The sequence below is a fragment of the Nanorana parkeri genome, unplaced genomic scaffold, assembly GCF_000935625.1.
Source record: "Nanorana parkeri isolate BGI_ZX_2015 unplaced genomic scaffold, ASM93562v1 scaffold634, whole genome shotgun sequence".
In the NCBI taxonomy this organism is placed as follows: domain Eukaryota; kingdom Metazoa; phylum Chordata; class Amphibia; order Anura; family Dicroglossidae; genus Nanorana; species Nanorana parkeri.
Window position 1 is genome coordinate 882,803 of NW_017306902.1, and position 20,585 is coordinate 903,387.

Below are 20,585 nucleotides of genomic sequence, written 5' to 3' on the forward strand. Positions count from 1 at the left end.
GGTTTGGCAAGATTATTGCACAGGAGTTACATCATCATGGCATGGCAATCAAGTGGCCAAAGACCCTGAATCCGGAGGAAGACCAGGACAAAGAAAGATGAACCGGTGGAGGAGAATCTGGAGGGGATTGTTTCAGCAGATAAGACTGCCCTAATGTGTTAATATGCTGTGCATTAAGCCTAAAATCCCCTGATCACCCCCCAAACTTTTTTTTTAGATCAGCTGTCCTTCCGCTTTAAAAGGCATCTGTACTACCTAGCAGTCAAACACAATTTTGTGCTCCATTTACTTCGTTTTTAAAGAAGAGTCAAGACAAAAATAATTAGAAAATGTACTTAATAGGTTATCGCCATCCGGAATGACTTAACTTACAAATGTGAGCTCCAGAAAGTTTAGTATTTTGAACTCCAGTGCCTCCAGCTGCTAAACTGATTATCATTCCATATCATGCCACTGAATTCCATACTACTGAATTTCAGAGGATCTGTTTTACATTCAGATCACAAAGTCTCTAGAGGCTTGGGCTTTCTCCTATACAGAGAGCCCATGCTTCAAAAACAAGCCTTTGGGCTATAGTAGGTCGAAATCTGATGCAGATTATTAAGGGTCAGTTGGCCCAAAAGTGCTATATCAGTTATAGTTGGAAAATGGTGTGCTGAGACGCCCAGTGACTTTTTACATCACTTGGGGACTCCATTGTTGATAGCTTCAGGTCTGTTTTCAGTGCCAGTGCAATTCTTGGTGCAGTGCTATGGACACAGCACAGAACTGTTAAATATAATGTGTGCATCCATGTTCCTGACCTCCATCCTATCCCTTCACCGCACTCTTTCCCTCTGAAAAAAGTTAACCCTACTCAGTCCTAAACCTAAACAATTAAAATTAACCCTTTATACATATAGCCAACTCCAGGAACAATACCCTTATCATTTCTACAGCAGCAAAACCTCCCTTTGCCTCGAAAAAATCCCCAACACGTGGGCTTTAGTTTATGTCATAGAAATCAGTTTGTTCACATGTTGGGTTAGTACAGATCCTTCTGTACTTAATGGTCAATGTGGAAGTAAGCATTTCAAGTATGTCTCCACCCCCCTTTCCACCTGGCTATTCACAAAATTACCCCGGGGTCGTGAATGATCATAAGGAGAGGGTGGCAAAGGTACGACCGCAGAACTAGGGTGTATGATGCCTGCAGCACAAGAGAGCCTAATTCTTCCCCTAACCTAACAGTAGATTATTCCTTAAATCACATAAAACTACCTACAAACCATATTAATGCTGTAAAGTACTGGCACCACAACCTCCACCGATTCCTGTAATAAAACCTTACAGCTTTTAGATCTTTGCACAAATATTCTAAGTTTTAGGCTCTCTTCCCGTCTGGTTCCAGCCCAGCTTGGGGTGTTCCTTCCTTGCTCATTATATAAAACAAACAAAAAAACATAGCAGGGACAGAGAAACTGACTCCTAATGCCTACAACTGATGTGCACAAATGGATTCCACAAGAGGTAAAAGGAAAATACTAAAATATTAAGCAAATCAACTGAAATATTAGCTTTGGTGCTGACACTTAATGTGTGCCGTCATAGAAAACATCCAAACACAGCTAAGCAGCAGCATCGAATAACATTTCTTACTGAAGTGTATATTTTTCCTGCACTTTCACATTTAGGATAGCTTGATAGTACTTACGTCCCACTTGCTTCCCCACTGCCCATTTTATTGTGTTGAAGCTTACAAAGAACTAACCCTCCTTTCTCCAATCCCACATGACAGCTCTTAGTCCTGGCAATTGGCCATTCAGGCACCCATAGCGGAGTGAAGAATAGATTCACTTTAATGTTGAGAATAAGAATTTCTCAAAACAAGTACAGTCCAAAAATGATGGCTTATTCTGATGAAGATCAGATCATTTTGATCAAGTTTATGGAGAGAACACTTGCTTTCAAAGTCAGTTTTACAGAACCCAGGCAACTGTGTTTTTTTACCAGCACGGCAAATCTAAACTCTCTACAACCCCAATGGACACGTCCGATACCAAGAAACATTACCTCTGCCTCACTTTTCCTTACCTTCTTTGCCGTTTCCTGCTTGGTAGGAATGTGGTCTGCTTGACTTTACTGATATTTCTTTGGCCTTAAAGATAAAAATAAAGTAAAGAAATGATAAGTACCAAAGAAAGAAGCTTTTGAAAATGTGAAATTTTAGGTATTAATCCGTAGAGAAAAGCTTCTGAACATCAGGCAAACAGCTAATTATACAGATGAAAAACATAGATGAGAGCTGTTGTACCTGTCAAAGGATTTGTATATCTGCCCATACGGTCCTGGGATTTACACAGCTATGCCACATAAAACAGTACTACTGGGCAGGGGAGGGGGCCTGATCTTTCTCTGATGAAGTTTTACTTTCACTTACAGAATTCTCCTCGCATTGCAGTACACTTGATTGATTACTGGGCTGCTTCTCTCTCCCCATCTCTGATCTCTGTTATACAGTAGACTGCTAGAAGCTAATACCAAGTTAAATTCAGGTACTTACACTGTTCACATTTAAAGCTGAACTCTAGGCAGATATAAAAGACAGAGCAATAAATGTATTTGTTAAATGCAAGCAGTGTAAGTACCTGAATCTGACCTGGTTTCAGTCTCTTGCAGTCCTTGTACATTGGGCCAGGGTTGTGAGATGAAGAAGAAGCAGCACAAAGTGCCAATAAGTCCATGTGTTGATGAGAAGAGAAAGCAGAAGGACAGAGAGATACACTCATCATTGTGCTGCTTCTCCTTTCACTGTCTAGTAAAAGGGTGCATTTAGTCCATGACGACCTGGGCTTAGAGGAAGTGGGGTGAATGATGCTGGCTATCAGACCTAGGACATCATTTGGTAGAAAAAAGTTCTGTGGGAGAAATTTCTAGACTGAAGGTGAATACTAGAGAAAACCCTGCTTTTGTTAAGTTATCTTTTAATTGGCTGTTTTTATCATTTTTAAATCTTGTTATGTTTGACTGGAATTCTGCTTTAAAAAAGAAATACATTCAAGGATGTATCAATGAATACAGAGCTGCATTAATATGCGCCTTTTATAATTGCCCGTGGGTTCACTTATGTGTTAAAGGATGATGTTAGGATACAATGGCACGATCCAACTGCCAAATAATGATTGACGTGTGGTCATGTAGCCACCAAGCATGCATGTTTGTCAACCTGGACAGAAAGTTTACCTTAGGGATGTCCTGATACAGATACTAGTATCGGTATCGGGGCCGATACCAGGCATTTTCATGTGTACTCGTGAAAATACCCTGATTCTTAAGGCCAGTACCGGCCCTTTACATTTGCAAATCGCAGCGGGCGTCCGAGTTCCCGGGCTTGTGGCGACCTCGACAGTCTGCTGTGGACCTGCACATAGCTGTCCATGTCCAGTTATATATGTCCTCCTGCTCCTTACCAGCGCAGGCACAGCCATGTACAGCCCCACACACAGCACAGTACAGCCCCACACATTGGCACACTCCACAGCATAGGAACTGCCTGCAGAGATTGACATGTCGCCCGGGAGAGATCAGCACACAGCCTGGTGAGAATAATTCTGGTGTGGTGACAAGGACTTGTATGCTGCTGTGGGGACATGGACTTGTATGCTGCTGAGGGGACGTGGACTTAACAGACATTAACCTTTTCCCTGTGAAACGACAGTCATCTAATACAAAAGTTAATACGGTCTGATCAGCTTCCTGCAGGGTATGATACCACAGATAGAATGAATATGACGTGATCTGGACAAAATCCTTTTATGTTTGTGAGCACCATAACAAGAGACTGTTTCAAAAGCTACTAAGAGTTGGCTCCATAGGCAATGTCATATATGGCATCTGAATGCCATCTTCATTTATCGGTTTCTCACAACCACTGTGATATGTATCTCAACCTGACAAGCTAAAAGTCTCCTGTATACTATTTACTTTGGCTATTTGCTTGCACAAGTATGCGTATCTGAGCTTGTTCCCACGTTGACATCAAAGACACTTATCATTTATCTTCATCTTTTCCAATAACATCTATTATAGCCATGATTCAGAAAGTTAGTACCCGTCCTGTCTGTAAGAATATGAACCATATTGGGCACTCGTGAGAAACAATTTAACAAAATGAATGCAAATCCAAAAGACAGTGATGCACAGCCAGGGTTCCACAAAAACAGATGTGACTATGCCTTATTGACTTTCAACAAATATCCTCTTACCCGACAGAAGGAGAATGTGCGAATACATTTAACCGTGAGACAACCACAGATAGCACTGATTACTTGCATCATGAAATAGAATGATGGGAATTGTTTTTGGAATCTGAAGAATGAAATGGACCATAAAGGGAAGCTATTAGGTATGATTTGTATCTAAAATGACCACTAAAATGCCCTATTTTTAATTTAGAAATACTGTACTTTGATCCTCATTATGAAAACACTTTTGGTATCGTCAGACATCCAACTACCAGGTGACATTAAATCCCAGGCCTCTCACAGTCGTATCCTTGTCTGCTTGATCAGCTACAGGGAGCAGTCAGTGTGTCTCCTATGCTCTCTGGCTCCAGTGGCTGCTGCTCAGTAACTAGCCACCTGTGTAAACTTCCTAGATCCGGTGATGTGCTGAGCATGTGTGAGCACACTGAACCGCCTCTTAAAGAGACAGCGTGCATTTCTCCAAGCAAGTCCCTACAGTGGTCCACCTCCAGCCGTGAAATCAGCAGAGCGCTAACAGGTATAAATTCAATCCAATCTTATCAGTCTGTGCTTGGTTGTTGCAGAGCTTTGTCTTTGTAGTGCCTGGCGTTATTATCCTGCTGCTTTCCTGTGTATTGACCCTTGGCTTTGTTATCGGACCCTGATCCTTCGCTGCCTGCCCCGACTCCTGTTCTGATTACAGACTATGAATTTGGATTAGGATTAGGCTATGGTGTTCATGGAGTTTACCTGTGCTGGTCATCACTGCGTAAGAGATTGTGCGTTTATACCAGTCTACTTGCGTAGGAATGTTTAAAAAAAATTAAAAGATTTAATTAAAAAGACAAAAAAAAAATGTAAAAAAAATTAAAGTTAATGAAAATTAAAAATGCAAACAAATAAAAATAAAGTTTATAAAATAAAATAAAAAATAGGAAAAAACTTTTTTTGGTGTGTCATTTTAAATAAAAAATGTTTTTTTAATTATATTATAATCTTCTGAACAACAGGAACAGACAGCAAAACAAACGTGACCCTTCCCTATGCTATCCAAAACAAAAAAATGTTTTTTTGGCTGGAGTTACACTTAAAAAATTTACCTGTTCCGACTTGCATACAAATTCAACTTAAGTACAAACCTACAGTCCCTATCTTGTATGTAACCCGGGTACTGCCTGTAATGTGTTTAAGCATTCAGTAGTTTGCAGAGGGCTATTTAATCCTGTAATTACTGTAAATAGAGAGAATGAAGAACACACAGCCAATATGTAGGAAATAAGGCGTCCTGATGTCCTATTCCAACAATGTGTACCTTCTTTTGTTCTCTGGCCAGTTTTCTCATGTTAACACTCTGCTCTTCATTTTGATATTTTTCTGTGAAGGAGTCCAGAATCTCATAAAGCTCATCAGCCGGAGCGGGGCGCGGAATCTCACCAAACAGTATCTCATAAGCTCGGATGTCATCCTGACAGTAAAATCTACAATAAAGCACAATAACAGTAACGCGGCTGCAAGAAGAACATTTTTAAAAGAAAGTAGACACAAAGAATCTAAGAAATGTGAAAGCTGTGAAATCAAGGAAATTATAAGCAGATCTGCATTTTTTGACTACAACATCCAAGACGGTGTGATATTTGAATGCTGAAAACAGCGTGATATCAAAAATTTGTACTGTACTGAAAATATCTGGAGGAAGCAATATGATAAAGTGTCTGCAGTTTATTAAACGGTGGCTGCGCAATTCAATAACTTTGCCACCCTAGTGAGCCCTGAGGCCTCTGCCTAACAAAGGGGTTGTGGCACGCGTGGTCTGGGATCTATCATGTGAACTGCTTGAGGCGTCGTTTCATGTCTACAATATTTGTGAAGTCCCAAGGAATAAGTCCTAGCCTGTACAACCTTTTTATGTGATTGTTATGTGGAACCATGTGAAATGCTTTGCAGAAATCAAGATATCTTCACAGCACCACCCTAATTCAAAACATTAGACTCAAATTATATCAGATTAGTTTGACACGATCTGCCCCCAGTAAAGTTATGCTGCATTGGGTCCAGCAAGTCGTGTCTTATAAGTGACAGCCGATACTTTTTTAGGAGTGATTCAATTAATTTTATTACTTCAGTTATTAAACTTACTGGCCTGTAGTCCTCAGTTTCTTCCTTACTACCCTACTTGTGAATAGGTACAATATCAGGTAGGTATAATATTAACTGTACCAGTCACAGTCATGTTATCTCTATAGAGCCTCTGCCTCTAGAAACCCTGGAAATGAACCTTTACCACTAGAACCAATAGGATCCTCCAACTTTTTTTTTGTTAGTTTCATTCACTCCTTAGAAAGTTGGACAGAAGTAAATTGTTAAAATGGTTTGCTACATCCAGATCTTCCTTAACATAAGTAATGAACCGAGTTTTAATTGTTGTGATCCCATAGTATCTTTTCCTCCTATCACTGATAATACCTCAAAAAAAGGTTTTGTCTCCTTTCTTAACGTGTTTATCCTTTTATTTTTTCCTCTTTGTGCTTTAGCAATTACAATTCTCTGTCAGCTACACTATCCGTTTCCTTGTATCTCCAATATGCTGATTTTTTTCTCTTTCACTACCCTACTTACTACTAACCTGTATATTAACATAATGGTTTCCTCTTTCGTTTACTCTTATTAATTTGTCTGACATATAAATCGAGTTGCTTTCAGGATGGTAGACTTTAATAATACCTACTGATTATTGACTTCTGCCATTTTACTGACAACTTTGACATCTTTTTTTAGAAAATGTACCCATTCCAGCAAAATATTTCATTTTGAAATCTAAAATTATTGTTTTTGTACATGAACTTTTAGTTTTTTTCTAATTTTAAACCAAAGACACTGGTGATCAGTACAAAACAAAACGTTCTCCCACTTCAACATCAGACAAATGATCCCCATTGGTTAGTACCAGATCTGGAATACAAACTCCTTTCGTTGGTCTTTTTACTAACTGTCTTAGAGAAACCCCTTTCAATGCCTCCAACATTTCTCAGCTCCAGCCTATAACCGGAATTTGAGAACTTCAGTTACTGTCCGGCATGTTGAAGGTAACAATAATTAAAACCTCCTCCTTCAATGTCATTTGAGTTTGCTCATCAATCAACAGGTTATCATAATCCTCTGACTATCCTGCGGGCCTGTATACTACACCGGTCCTAAAGGAAGATCCCTCTCCGGTTTGTAGGCAGACCCAGAGGGTTTCAAGGAGTAATTTGTTTTCTGAATTAATGATAGTTTATGCTATTTTCTGCAATCTGAAGCCTATTGGTGGCTGTGGGGAAATAACTAGTTCTATGCACTGACACCTTAAATACATGAAGCACCAGGTGTTTAGAGAACAATATCTTGCCAAAGGACAGAGATACTTGTCATTAGAATTTCAACATTCAGACCTAAAATACTTAATTATTTGATTAAAATAAATATTTTATTATGTTGTTAAAGTGAACCAGTATGGGAAAAAATTAAAGTGTACATAACCCAAAATGTATTTTTCAGTATATTTGCATCATGCCTCACTGTATACAACATTTTTCTTACCTGAAGATCCTGCCAACAATACACTTCTTGTTGCAGGCTGACAACACTAAGCCATTGTATCACAATTAGTAGTAGCACTGCCAGCCTACCTTGTGCTCTCCTTCAGTTGGGTTCAGGGGCGTAACTAGAAATCACAGGGCCCCATAGCAAAATTTGTATGGGGCCCTGTGATTTCTAGTTGTGCCCACCTGATAACACAAACAGCCCACCTGAGAGTGAGTCTGCAAAGTCCACCATAGACTCTCTATGGTGGGCTGGTCAAACCATCTTACCTGTCAACCCCGATCCACTGTCCTCCGCCTCCTCCACGGTCGCTGACAGGCCTTGCCTCCTCCATCGCTGGGCCCCGCCTCCTCCCTCACTGCCAATGACAGGCCCGGCCTCCTCCTTCGCAGCTGCTGGCTTTCACTAACTCAGCAGCGGCTGTGAGGAGGAATGCGGCGCTGCACACATCACTGACAGGTTGTCAGTGATCTGAACAGCGGCGCTTTCCTCCTCACAGTCGCCAGTGACAGCCAGCAGCCTGAGATGCAATAGTGACCCAAGTGGCCCGCACAGCATCAGGGGGATGTCCTTGCCAGGCCCCCTTGTGCCCCATAGCGGCCGCCTGGGTCTCTATGGCGATTGTTCCGCCACTGGTTGGGTTCTCTATCAGGTCTGTGAATGCCTCCTTCAAATCTGATAGGCTGCTCAATGGCCAACGCTAACTGGGGAAGTATGCAAAATGGGCTGACAATGCAGTTGCTAATGCAGAGGCAATGATTTGGAATAACCTGCCTGCAACGGGAAGTGCTGTTACTGGCAAGAACTCCAGGTAAGAAACCTTGTTGCAGATTAACAAAAAAATGCATACAGAGAGGGATGATGCCAAACCATTTAAGCATGCCACTGCATAGCAAGCACCATAATGTGTTTTTTTTCTGCTCTCTTGCTCCGTTACTGCAAGGATCCACTGCTGGAAACCAAAGATTCTGTAAAATGTTGACTTTCAGCAGAGGGCTAAGCAAGCAGATCTAATGGTTCCTTGTGCCTGCCTTCAGCAACTGATCACTTCAATAACATTTTATAACAGAGGTGCATGGAAGATGTAAAAATTGAATTCTCCCCCTCACCGGACACAGCCTTCAACAGGAAAAAAAGTTTAAAAGATTAAAATAAAAAAAATTTAAATAAATGCCCAAATCTATAAGACGTGAGTCCTATGTGGGCAGGGGGAGACTCCAAAACAAGTGGTAAAAGAATTACAATACCCAAAAAGTTACATTTATATATCTATTATGTGAGAGAAAAGAAACTGACATATTTATGTAATTTCGCTGTGTAGCCTATAACGCGATGAAAGAGGAGCAAAGCCACAGGTGGGTGCTTTTGATGTCGCTCCCACATGCCTCTCAGCAGGTTCCCGGTACTTGACAATATGGACGCCTGCTGCATTACATACATCTTATACGTGTGATGCCAAACACAGTTCAGTTACTTTATAGACTTTCATTAACATTTTGCATTGTTCAAAAAATAAGTGTGCTCATAAAAGGACTTTGTGGGGCTTAAACCGGCAAATTATTGCGCATCTAAGGTTAAATATAAAATATTATTAGCAGAAGAAATGCCATTTTAAAAAACAGCAAACTTGAGGTATTCTGAGGGCTTGGTCACCATCCCGGACCTGAATTTTCCTGGCTTTCCTCTACTTCTAATGTGGAACAGAGATACAAGGAGGTGGGCCTTATGATTTGCTGGACATTCTGCCTAATCCTGCCTTGCCTTATCCCAAATGAAAAAAATAAGGAAAGGCAGGGGTCTGAAGTATGGCATGGTAACCATTATATTAATGGAAATCAATATCATGACTTCAGTTTGCTAGCAGACCTACTTGCGATTGGTTTCCTTCCTTTCAATCAAACCAGACCCTTCCAATGATATTCCAGCAAACAGTCCCCTGGACTTGCAATATGTGAAGACTGCTGCAGAACTTCGAATAGCGACATCTCCTTCCAAATTTCTGAAACATTTAAAGTAAAACAATAATCAGTATGGAAAACCCATCAACCTTGTCAAACAGGAAGACAGTGAAAGATACATGAGCCATGCTGGACATTCTTGAATATCAAGTGGAGTTCATGTGAATTTATTAGAATCTTTAAAGATAAAGGAGAAGGACTTTTAAAATACAGTTAACAACATTCTTCTCAATATTTTCAGCCCATCATTCTGGGAAATATGTGCAGAAAAAGAAATTCTCAAATACCTGCATGTTACTATTTAAAAGCCAAGAGACGATGCATCTATCTACATATCTATGAATGCAAGGCTAAACAAAGTTGGTTTTTAAGGTAGTGTAGCCAAAGGAGTGTCTCCGTTTCTCCACTTCACAGATTACCAATATCTCCTATAAGAGTATTATACCAATTATCTAGCAGTTGATTACCCATTTCCCCTTCTCTGCCAATCTCTCGTCCCCAGTTTAAAGAGCATGCAACTGACCTTAGTGCATGACCGGAAGTTACATATTACCAGCTAGTTGTCAGTATAGGTGGGAGGCATTGGTGCAGTGATCATACGGAAATATTTGACGGGGCGTCTGTTTGATCACTTTGCACGAGCTCTGGCAATAAGGGTGGTGGCAGAAAGAGAGGCAACATGGTCATACCTACAAGCTTTAAACATTTCAACACATGTACAAAAGACTACCATTAACCTAACAAGGGAGGGACATTTTGGAAAAACAGGATTCTGGCCTACTTTAGGAAATTATTTTTAAATAAAACACAATAGTCATCCACCCTGTTTGATACCTTCTGAATGTTGTGATTAGGAAGAAGCAGGATAGGAGTGTGCATGTTTTCATTATGAGTAAATAACATCCTGAAAATCCAATCAAACGTCATTATGTGACCACTGCTCGACAACGCAGGAGTAGACTTACAACTTTAGCATGACTGCAGATGCAATTTGCATTAAAAAGGTTGGTACAAAGTTCTTCTTTGAGAGAGGAAGCAAAGCAGTTCAACGTTGGTTGATCTCCTGCTGCTATAGTAGACCATTCAAGTCTTGGCACTGGTAATTTAGTGCCCTAGCCCTTAGAAAACTATTACACATAGGATAGTGGTTGTAAATTACAGAGTTTATGTACCATTGTGGCAAAATCTGGAGTAAGTTCAGTCTCTACAGAGTAATCGATAACCAAGAGGTAGCACGAGAATTACACATGTGCTTCAGAGTGGTCCTTGTACATCTGCATGTTTCATCACAGCCCTCCAATATATGAGTGCATATGTGTTAGCCTTAAAGGTTTGGAGTTGAACCTATGTAGGACAGTTACTGGCTCTTCACACTGAGCACCAGTCTTTTTCCACAACATTCATAGGGGAACAAACAGATGTCTGGCATTCTGGAAAAACAGTGACATGGTCTCTGAAAATGTTGAACAAAGCTGCAGGTAGGAAAAACAATATATTTTTGGTATGAAGACAAAAAGGGGCAAACCAGTCTGCCAAACTAGAACATACCATACCTTGAAAAAGAGGAGTGTATTAAAATCAATTACTTTCTCCACTGTCATAATAGTCATGTAAACACTTTCTCAAGGCCCTCTTTATAAACGTGGAGTTATAGATACAGAAAAATTGTACATAAAAGTTATTCATCAGGAAACATTTCAGCTGGCAAATTCCCCTGTTATAAAGCCATCTATTCTGTAATAACTAGAACAAAAAAAAAGCAATAAAATAACAATAGTTTACCAAAAGTAGTCTTCACCGCTATTGGACCCTTCAGAAATAGCCCTTGCTGTATTTTAAAATATCTGAACATGCAAGTTAATCAAACCTGGATATTATCCCAGAATTAAAATAGGTCTTTTATTTCATCATTTTTCCCATTTACCTTCCTAAAGGTCCAATGGCCACTGTGAAATTCCCTCCGAGAGTGAGGTTGCCACCTTTGGCAAAAGCTTCTACTGCTCTTTTGTGATTTAGGATGATAACTAAATCAGATACCTGTTATTTGGAAAACAAAAAAAACAAATACCAGAAATGTTGAAAAAAATTATCTTTACAACACTGTCCTTTGTAGTTTAAATATGCAGACTTATCCAACCATATGACAAGTAATTGGTGGAAGTGTGAATTGGAAAATCATTTAAAATGATCACAATAGAACTTTATCATGTTCATACTTTGATCTGATCAAATATTTAGTAATGTTCAGTAGATTTTTAGCTAATACCATAATTGACTGTAAACATTTATAATGAGAAACTATAGTCAGTCATAGGAAAAATTAACAATTGTTTGCTTGCCTTAGCGCCCTGATCTTCTATTCCAGAGTGGGATGAACTTCTGATTCTATACTGCTGCAGAGAACCAGTGAAATGGTACATGGTATGTGTCAATTACAAAACTGCCTGAAAAAGAGCTGTGTTCTGCAATGACTACTTTTTCTGCCGAGTCAGTATAATCTATGACAACATGCCCGGAGAAAAGTATGAGAAAGGGCTGACAAATCAGTAATTTCAGAACGCCAACATTACACTAATGACAGCAACTCAAAACAGCATTTTTTTACCAAGCTGGTTTTTAAGACTGCAGTCTTCAACAGACGAGCACTGGGTATAACTGATTTGTTCCAAGCTTGATCAATGATTGGAAGAATTATTGATGCAAGTGAATCATAAGGCCTGGCATAACATTTCTGTAAAAGCTATCTAGCCATTCAATACCTACCTGTATCAGTGACTATCACTGCAAATTGAGACACTGCATCTGATTCTCATTGTAAAAACTGCTTCATATATTCATTTAATTTTTAAGATTCCATTAAGGCATGTGATGTTGGGGAGGATGTAACTCATGTCCACATGGAGCTATAGACCACATATGGTGGTGAACTCAAGGAAAAACACTAATTGCTCTAAACACATAGGAGAGCCAGCACTGAGTTGAGTTAAACACTTTTACAATTACTTGTCACCAATTTGTCAATTGTTTGGAAAACTAAATATATTTGTATGCAACAAATTATTAAATAAAATACACACACACTAATCAAAGAATTCTATACAACAATCCCAGAAACCCCTCGTTGTGGGGGAGATGAACTTTAATGCGAGTCTTCTTGATGAACTGGCCGAAATTCGCAGTGGGTGCTGCTTTCAGCACCCTTCCACCTGTCGTCCCTCGATCAGATAATTGAAGGAGCCGGTCAGAAAATCTTTAAATGAACAGAGCGGCCAGCCATACAGCACTCGGCTCTGTTCGGGTATTCTGAGAGCCGCCAGCTGCTGTCAGAATATAATGAAGAAGCACTGGTCCCTAGGATTGTGCTGACTATACTAATGCTCTCCTGCTATGTGCCATTAATTTAGACATACTTTAAGTCAAGATCAATGACAGTAGGGGATTTTGCTATGGGGCCCCATGATGTGTAGTTCTGTGAGACAGCATGGAGACTTCTGTAGAGGAGAGTTTTCTCCCTGCTTGTATTGGGCACCATAGTCTCTTCACTCACCAATCTCACTGGCTGTCATTACAGACTGCCTTAACCTGTGTGTGGGAATGAACCTGCACACTACCAGTGACAAAGATGAGAAGAGATTATGCTAATAAAGCTCTGCTTATTCACCACTGTCATGGCAGAATTTTGCAAGCTTCAGGGGCTGTGGCCAGAAGCTACGAACCTCAGGTCCCACTCAGAAAGAAGGGTGAGCATCTTCCCTCTGCCTTGCTGAGAAAGCCTTCAACACTCCCTGGGAGTGCTGGAGGGGGAAGAAAGGTGCAGGGTTCTTTAAAGAAATAGGACATAACCATTAGGAATGAGGGCACCAATAGGGCCATCCACGGCTTAAATTTCCCCGGAATCAGCAGGAATTGGGGAGCCACCTTGAGAGTTGGTGGTGACAGTACTATTCAAAACTTCTCTCTATTATTATACTAAATTGGAACTACATACATTTTATGGTTTCAGTAGTCTTAGAAAGGCTTGGTAATGTGCACATATGTGGTCTGTGTCTTGTATGCCAAAGCTGCTCTCCACACCTAGTCTAGCACTACCCAGAAGCCAGGCTTCATATGTGTATAATACATTTATTTCATACATATTATTTTACACATACAGCTAGTAACTCCAGTAGCTCACTGAAATTCTCATTTTTATTATTTATCTTATTATTTCTGTAAAATATACCCAACTATACAAAAAAAAAAAAAGGAAAAATGACTTCCCTTTTGCCTGGCCACCCATACAAGTAGTAGGTGTCAATCTTCTGAGAGCATTAGATAGTTCACCCTTAATTTCCACACATAAAACTTCCTGAATTACTTTATACTGTCAACAAGAGACAGCTAACTAAACATATAACATTCATTCCTGTGTTATCTTTGGATACATCATGAGTTTTCAATATCATACGGTATATGATATGCATATTATGTTCTCTGTGGATTAAAAACAAGCTTGGATATGCATATATTGAAAGGGTCAGATTTTTGTGCATTCTGGATCACGCCAATGTGATGAAGGAACTACTCATACAGTAAAGAGAACCTGTCAACAAGTTCTACCTACTCACTTTTTTAACCCATGGCACTTTAGAGAACCAATCACCAATGTAATAATCAGAATCACCATTCTTGAATTGTCAATATACACCTCTCATGGATTACTTGATTGCATATCTATCACTTGTACTCTTTTCCCATCAGAGCAAAAAGGTGAGGCTGTAAGGATGTATGATTTCATATAAGAGCTCAGTATGGATAACAGTGTGTGTTTGCCATTTGTTTTGCTTGACTGATTTAGTACAGTGACACACTGGGGGGCTTCAGCTGCCGTTGTGATGTGTGGGGTCCCTTCTGTGTCCCTGTGCCTTTAAAGGAGGTTGGGCTGCCACCTGGCGAACCAGCACCCAATTTTATCTTTTGCTACATGTGCTCCAAGATGGAGACTCTCATAGGTTAGAGCTAGGACCGCACTACACAGAGGGGCCTTGACGAGGCAGTGCGGCTTTCACATATTCTGCAGAAGACGTGTATCTAAAACCGCTGTTTTTAACCTTAGCGGTAAGACAGGTTTTTTTGCATGCTAGCTGGTGAGTGTGCTGAGTTTTCTATTAGTTAGAAAACTAATGGCGTTGTTAACAGATAGTTTAGCCTGGCCCAGTAACCTGGAGCGAGTGTCAGTTGTCTACTGGAGTAGATCAGTCAGCCTCATTAGAAAGGTTACAGCCACACAACGGGTACTTCTGTTCCGACAGGGAGGAAATACAAGTTAATAACAATACACATCAATCCATACAATGTAAGGCAGCAAAATTAAAACAGATTGGTGATCCCTATTCTTACACATGGCCATTACTGATTGGTTATATTTGAGAATACTCATTCTTATTTAAAAGACTCAACAACAAAAAAAAGTTACATGACTTTACCAAGTCTGAATTATTCTTACAATGCAAAGTCACTGTGGGCATAGCCATACTGAATAAGTATTTGCAGTGTTAAAAGCGTTTAGTTCTATATAGCCTTGTGCTATAGGGCTACTTATAAACCAGCCAGCACAATGGGGCCCTTCTTTTTACAAGACAGCGCTACTAGTTGTTTATAAAAGTGTGAAATGGTAAAGAGAAAACAAAATTCTGTTCATAGACAGGCAAGCTTCAGTAATGAGAAACAGTAAAAACACTGCAGAATAGGGGTGAACAAAAAAAAAAGAGAAGGTGAAAAAGAGGCAACATTTCGGGAAGTGTACACAAGGCTGTTTATCTATTTATTTATTTTTGACAGGAGAGAAAAAACTTAGATATCTTAAACTTAAACCATATCGAAACCCAAAAGTAAAAATGCAGTATATTGCGGATTACCTATTCTTAGATGTGGCAGTTCATTATTAGTCTTTTTTCCCTTTGTTACCACAGGGGTTGAATTCTTGCGGCAGAAATCTCAGGTGTGCCCATTCAGATGTGGCTGCTGTGCCTGTTCAAGGTATTGACAGACCGACAGCGGCCCCATCTCTCAGTGGCAGTCCGCATGAAATCATACATGGTACGATTACCTGCGGTTCGGGATAGATAATTGTCACTGGACACACCTATCCTGCACCCTAGATTTTACCAAATGCCCTATAAGGGAATGTTAGCCTAAATGTACAACTGAACTCTCTTCAATCAGCTAAATAGATTACAAGTGCATCAAAACCAAAAGCCTTACAAAATCTTACTTTAGAAAACAGCCACAGCCCGAATAGAAAAACATGTGCTCTGCTAGGATGCGAAAGAGTAGGACCCTTGCTCTCTGTGTGGAAGCAGTGGTCTCTCTGCAAAAGGCCAACATGACCCCTGCTGAGTCAGAGCTAGACCTCTCTAATCAGCAGGAAGCACAAGCTTTGCTGTTTTGTAACTAGAAGTCTCATGCAGCATGGGCATGATGGACTTTTGCAGAGAGACCACTTTGTCCACATAGAGACAAGAAGTCCTTCTCTAAAGCATGCTGCCAGAGGGCAGGCCTATTCAATTGAGATTTAAAAGCTAGTAACAACCGTGCTGGGATGGATAACATAGCATAACAGAAGAGCAGATTAAAAAAAAACACCTTTCCTAAAGAAAATATTCTAACCCAGGCTACCGCTAGTGCTAGCAGCAAGTCCAAAGCTCCTGGTCATGTGATCTCTGCTTGTCATGTGATCCATGTTCAGTTTGAACATGGATTCAACTCTTCAACAGAGGCAATATAATCAAGTGCTTGGCTTTTTGTCTCTTGGCCAGGATAACAGGCTACCAGCAGCATCATTTTCTGCAAGAAAGAATGTATTCACGTCTTCTATTGCTCTATATTTATCCTCCAGAGCAAGGGTAGCCAAACTCCGGCCCTCCAGCTGTGGTGAAACTACAAATCCCATGATGCATCTCTCTCCGGGAGTTATGTCTGTGGCTGTGAGAATCTTACAATGCCTCATGGGATTTGTAGTTCCACCACAGCTGGAGGTCCGGAGTTTGGCTACCCCTGCACCAGAGCAATGATTTCCAACTGGTAAACAAAGGGAACCAAGTTTTAATAGCATAGATACTATTTGGGGAAACATACACATTAACTTTAGCAGTTTTTCTCATAAAAGGCAGGAGAGAGACCTTTCCTTTAACCTGAGAGCACAGTGAGTGGCAGAAGATATAACAAGGAAGAACAGAAGGTGAACGAGGAACCCGTCTAGGAAACCCTTTGTAGAAAATTATGGTTAGTTACCGCTCCAGAGATTAATAAGCACAAGGGGAATAACAACGTGACAATTCAATGTTCATAAAGAATGCCGGAGGTTGAAGTGTGTCTCTCCTGGAGAAATTGGAAAAGATAAGTGCGCTGCTCCGGTGTGTTTCCTGAAGCAGATGTCTAATCCAAGTTACTCAGCCAGAAGTCTGTCTGATGTACCATGAAAGAGATTTACTCTAATCAACCCCACCTGGATTTCCATTCAATGATTAGAGGCTCGTGAGATATGTATCAAAAGATCAACTAGCTTCATTAGTAGCACATTTTTATTTTCATACATCTTTTTTTTCATATTAAAATGTTTATTGAAGGTTTTCAGAATATAACAAAAGACATACATACAATACTATTTTCATACATCTGTGCTTCTATACAAGACAAAATGTCCGACAGTACCAGAAAAAAAGAAATGAGCTATGTAGTAGAAGTATTGCCGAAAGCATTAAAAGTTTAAAAAGGAGGTTGTACCCACATTAACGTGAGCCTTCCTTACAATTTCACACAAAAATTAAAAAAATGGAGTTGGAATGGGATTGGCTGTTGGGAAGAAACTTCCACTTTTTACTTCTTATTTATAGGGTTACTCCACCCCAAAATGACATTTTGTTTTTTGGTAGATGTTGAAAATTTAAACCAGCAAAAAATATGTTACATTTCTGACACTAAACTCAGGAATTAAATCTTAAAAATATATTTAAGTACCTTAACTATGAACAAAAATGTATCTTATTTGTGTATCACTCGGCTGTAGATCCTCAAATCATCTCTGAGTTGGTGCTGCCACTGTCCTTCCTTCTGGAGGGTGGCTACCTTTGTTCCTCGGGATCCCTGTTTGTGTTGTAAATAAACCATTCTCCAAGCTCGCCCCCAGGATGGACAATCTCATGTTTAATTTTTATTGAGATTGTAATCCATCACAGGAGTGAGCTTGGAGCGGTGGCTTATTTACAACACACACAGGGACTATGGGGAACAAAAGTAGCCGCCCTCCAGAAGGAAGGACAGTGTCAGTACCAATTCAGAGATGATTTGAGGATCTACAGCCAAGTGATAGACAAATAACATACATTTTCGTTAATAGTTAAGGTACCTGAATGCACTTTTAAAGATTTAACTCCTGAGTTTAATATCACTTTAAAAAGAGAACAATGGGGTAACCTTATTTTGGCCATCGTTCTCTTCAGAGTCACAGGAGGACATACACTTATGTCCTCCGGTGACCCAAAACTCAGTATACAGGTGAAACTCGAATAATTAGAATATCATGCAAAAGTAATTGCAGTAAGTGCTGCAAAAGGGGCCCAAACCAAGTACTGAGTACATATGCATGCTTGTACTTTTCAGAGGTCCGATATTGTTCTATGTACAATCCTTGTTTTATTGATTGCATGTAATAATCTACTTTTTTGAGGTTGTGGATTTGGGGTTCTTGGGGTTTTCATGAGCTGTAAGCCATAATCATCACAATTATGACAAATCACGGCTTGAATTATCTTGCTTTGCATGTAATGAGTCTCTCTCATATATTAGTTTCACCTTTTAAGTTGCATTAGTGAAATAAATGAACTTTGCACGATATTCGAATTATTCGAGTTTCACCTGTATAGCAGGCTATTGCTCGCTATGTGCTAAGAGCGCAGAGACATGCTGCAGCCAGGACGGAACCTGACACTACTGTCATGATCCATCCCGCTGGCTGATTGACAGCTGGCTCTGCCTATCTAGAGGCAGAGGCAGCTGTTCCCGCCCCCTCCCCTGTCCATTCCTCCAGTCAGCGCTGGAGAAATGGAGGGGGGGGGGAATCCCTGCAGGGAACAGTGACTGACATGCACCGCTCACGGCAGGGAGACGATCGGGAAGTCAGTGATAGGTGGTATCTGTTCTCTGACTTCCCAATCAATAGAGCCGCCTTGTGACAGCTTTAGTGTCACAGGTAAGGGTGAATTATGGGGATAAGTGTTTTTCACTCACCCCATAATTCTCCTTTAAGGACTCTACTGGTAAGATCTTGACACCTGAGTTCTTATGTTTGCATGCCTTGGGACCATTATGAGGGCTTCCCACTCCCTCTGCTGGATTTATTTATTTTATATTAGGAAGAATGTAATCTGAAGTGCTGGGACAGGCAAAGGTAGGGTGGAACACCCACAACTCTTAGGTGGATAGAAACAGAGTCAGGATTTATAGAACTTGAGTCCTCGCTGCTGAAATATCCATGGTATAAAAGAAACCAGAGTGAACTCAGCCAACCAGGTTCCACAGGCTTCTTCAGGAAATAAGTATTTCCTATGCTCCTCAGCTCCATCTCATGGCCATAATGCATTGTTTCCCTCATTTTGGAAAGATGTCTTCATAATTCCTGATGTGTCTATAGGAAGTGAAAGAATATCCATGTGTCCTTGTGTGCATTTCACGTTTCTTTGTGTGCTGAATCCTTGTACAGACTGTATAAAAGTGTCCACCATCACATATCCAAAATAATAATAATGCCCAACCACCAAAAGGCCTGATCTGTCTCATATGGCCACATAATGTGAAATGAAACACAGATGGCCTGAAATTCAACTGCATGCTCCATATGCCTCACGTTAACCTTAAAACAATTTAGATGCAGGATATTTAACCTTTGATCTATTTTCTGCCAATTCCACAGTCTTACTGACAGTAAGGTTACACTGAATGGCTTTAAATTAAATCCCAGTGAGCAGCATGTCACTTCATTAGAGACTCAGACATATGACAAGTGTTATTCCTACACGATTCTACAGAGTCTAGGCCGGTGTCAGCCCTCAGCCTTCAGTTGCATATGACATGCCAAGGGAACTTCATTATTACACTTGCTGTGTTTGTCACAAATGTAATGTTAGGAGCACAGAGTAAGTCAAGCTCTGCTTCAAGGAACAGACTTAATGAGCCACTACACAGGACTCAAATGTATCATGTGAAATAACAGCTAACAACATTCACTATGTGATCAAATCTGAGAAAGCACAGCAAAGGAAATATTTCATGTTAGTGTAAGTATGCAGTTTAGTGTTACATTTAATGCTGACATTTTGTCTAAACAAAGTACCATAATTACAGTTGTTCTTCTTTGGAACTACTGATGTGTTTGGAAAAATAACTCATCTATGTCCCCTCCATACGGAAAGAAGAAAGAGAGAAAGAGAGAAAGAGAGAAAGAGAGAAAGAGAGAAAGAGAGAAAGAGAGAAAGAAAGAAAGAAAGAAAGAAAGAAAGAAAGAAAGAAAGAAAGATTTAGCATACATCTAAAAAAAAATTATATGGTTCCAGGATTTTTGAGGTACCTCCAAGCTACTTTATGACAGCCATGCTTCATATAAAATCACAATATTTTGTTGTTATTACATGAAAAACATCAAATTTTTACAATACATTTCTAAAAGCTATTGCAGGCTTATCCCTTCCATACCCAGGTTTGTATCCATTCATTGCTTTGCATTGTGTCTAGAAGAGACCAACTTATTAGTCCAAAAACTATTAACTCTTGTTATATTCTCTTAGTATGT

General features: G+C 40.0%; 1 protein-coding gene across 1 annotated transcript in view; it reads right to left on the reverse strand.

Moving 5' to 3' along the window:
• The window catches only part of SH3YL1 (SH3 and SYLF domain containing 1), an 80,708-nt gene that overhangs the window by 40,412 nt on the left and 19,711 nt on the right, over positions 1-20,585 (reverse strand). The window contains exons 5-8 of the mRNA XM_018563121.1: positions 11,685-11,797; positions 9,673-9,801; positions 5,536-5,701; positions 2,074-2,137 (exon numbers count right to left, since the gene is read on the reverse strand). Coding sequence (XP_018418623.1) covers positions 2,074-2,137; positions 5,536-5,701; positions 9,673-9,801; positions 11,685-11,797 — 472 coding nt within the window. The remainder of the gene's footprint in view (positions 1-2,073; positions 2,138-5,535; positions 5,702-9,672; positions 9,802-11,684; positions 11,798-20,585) is intronic.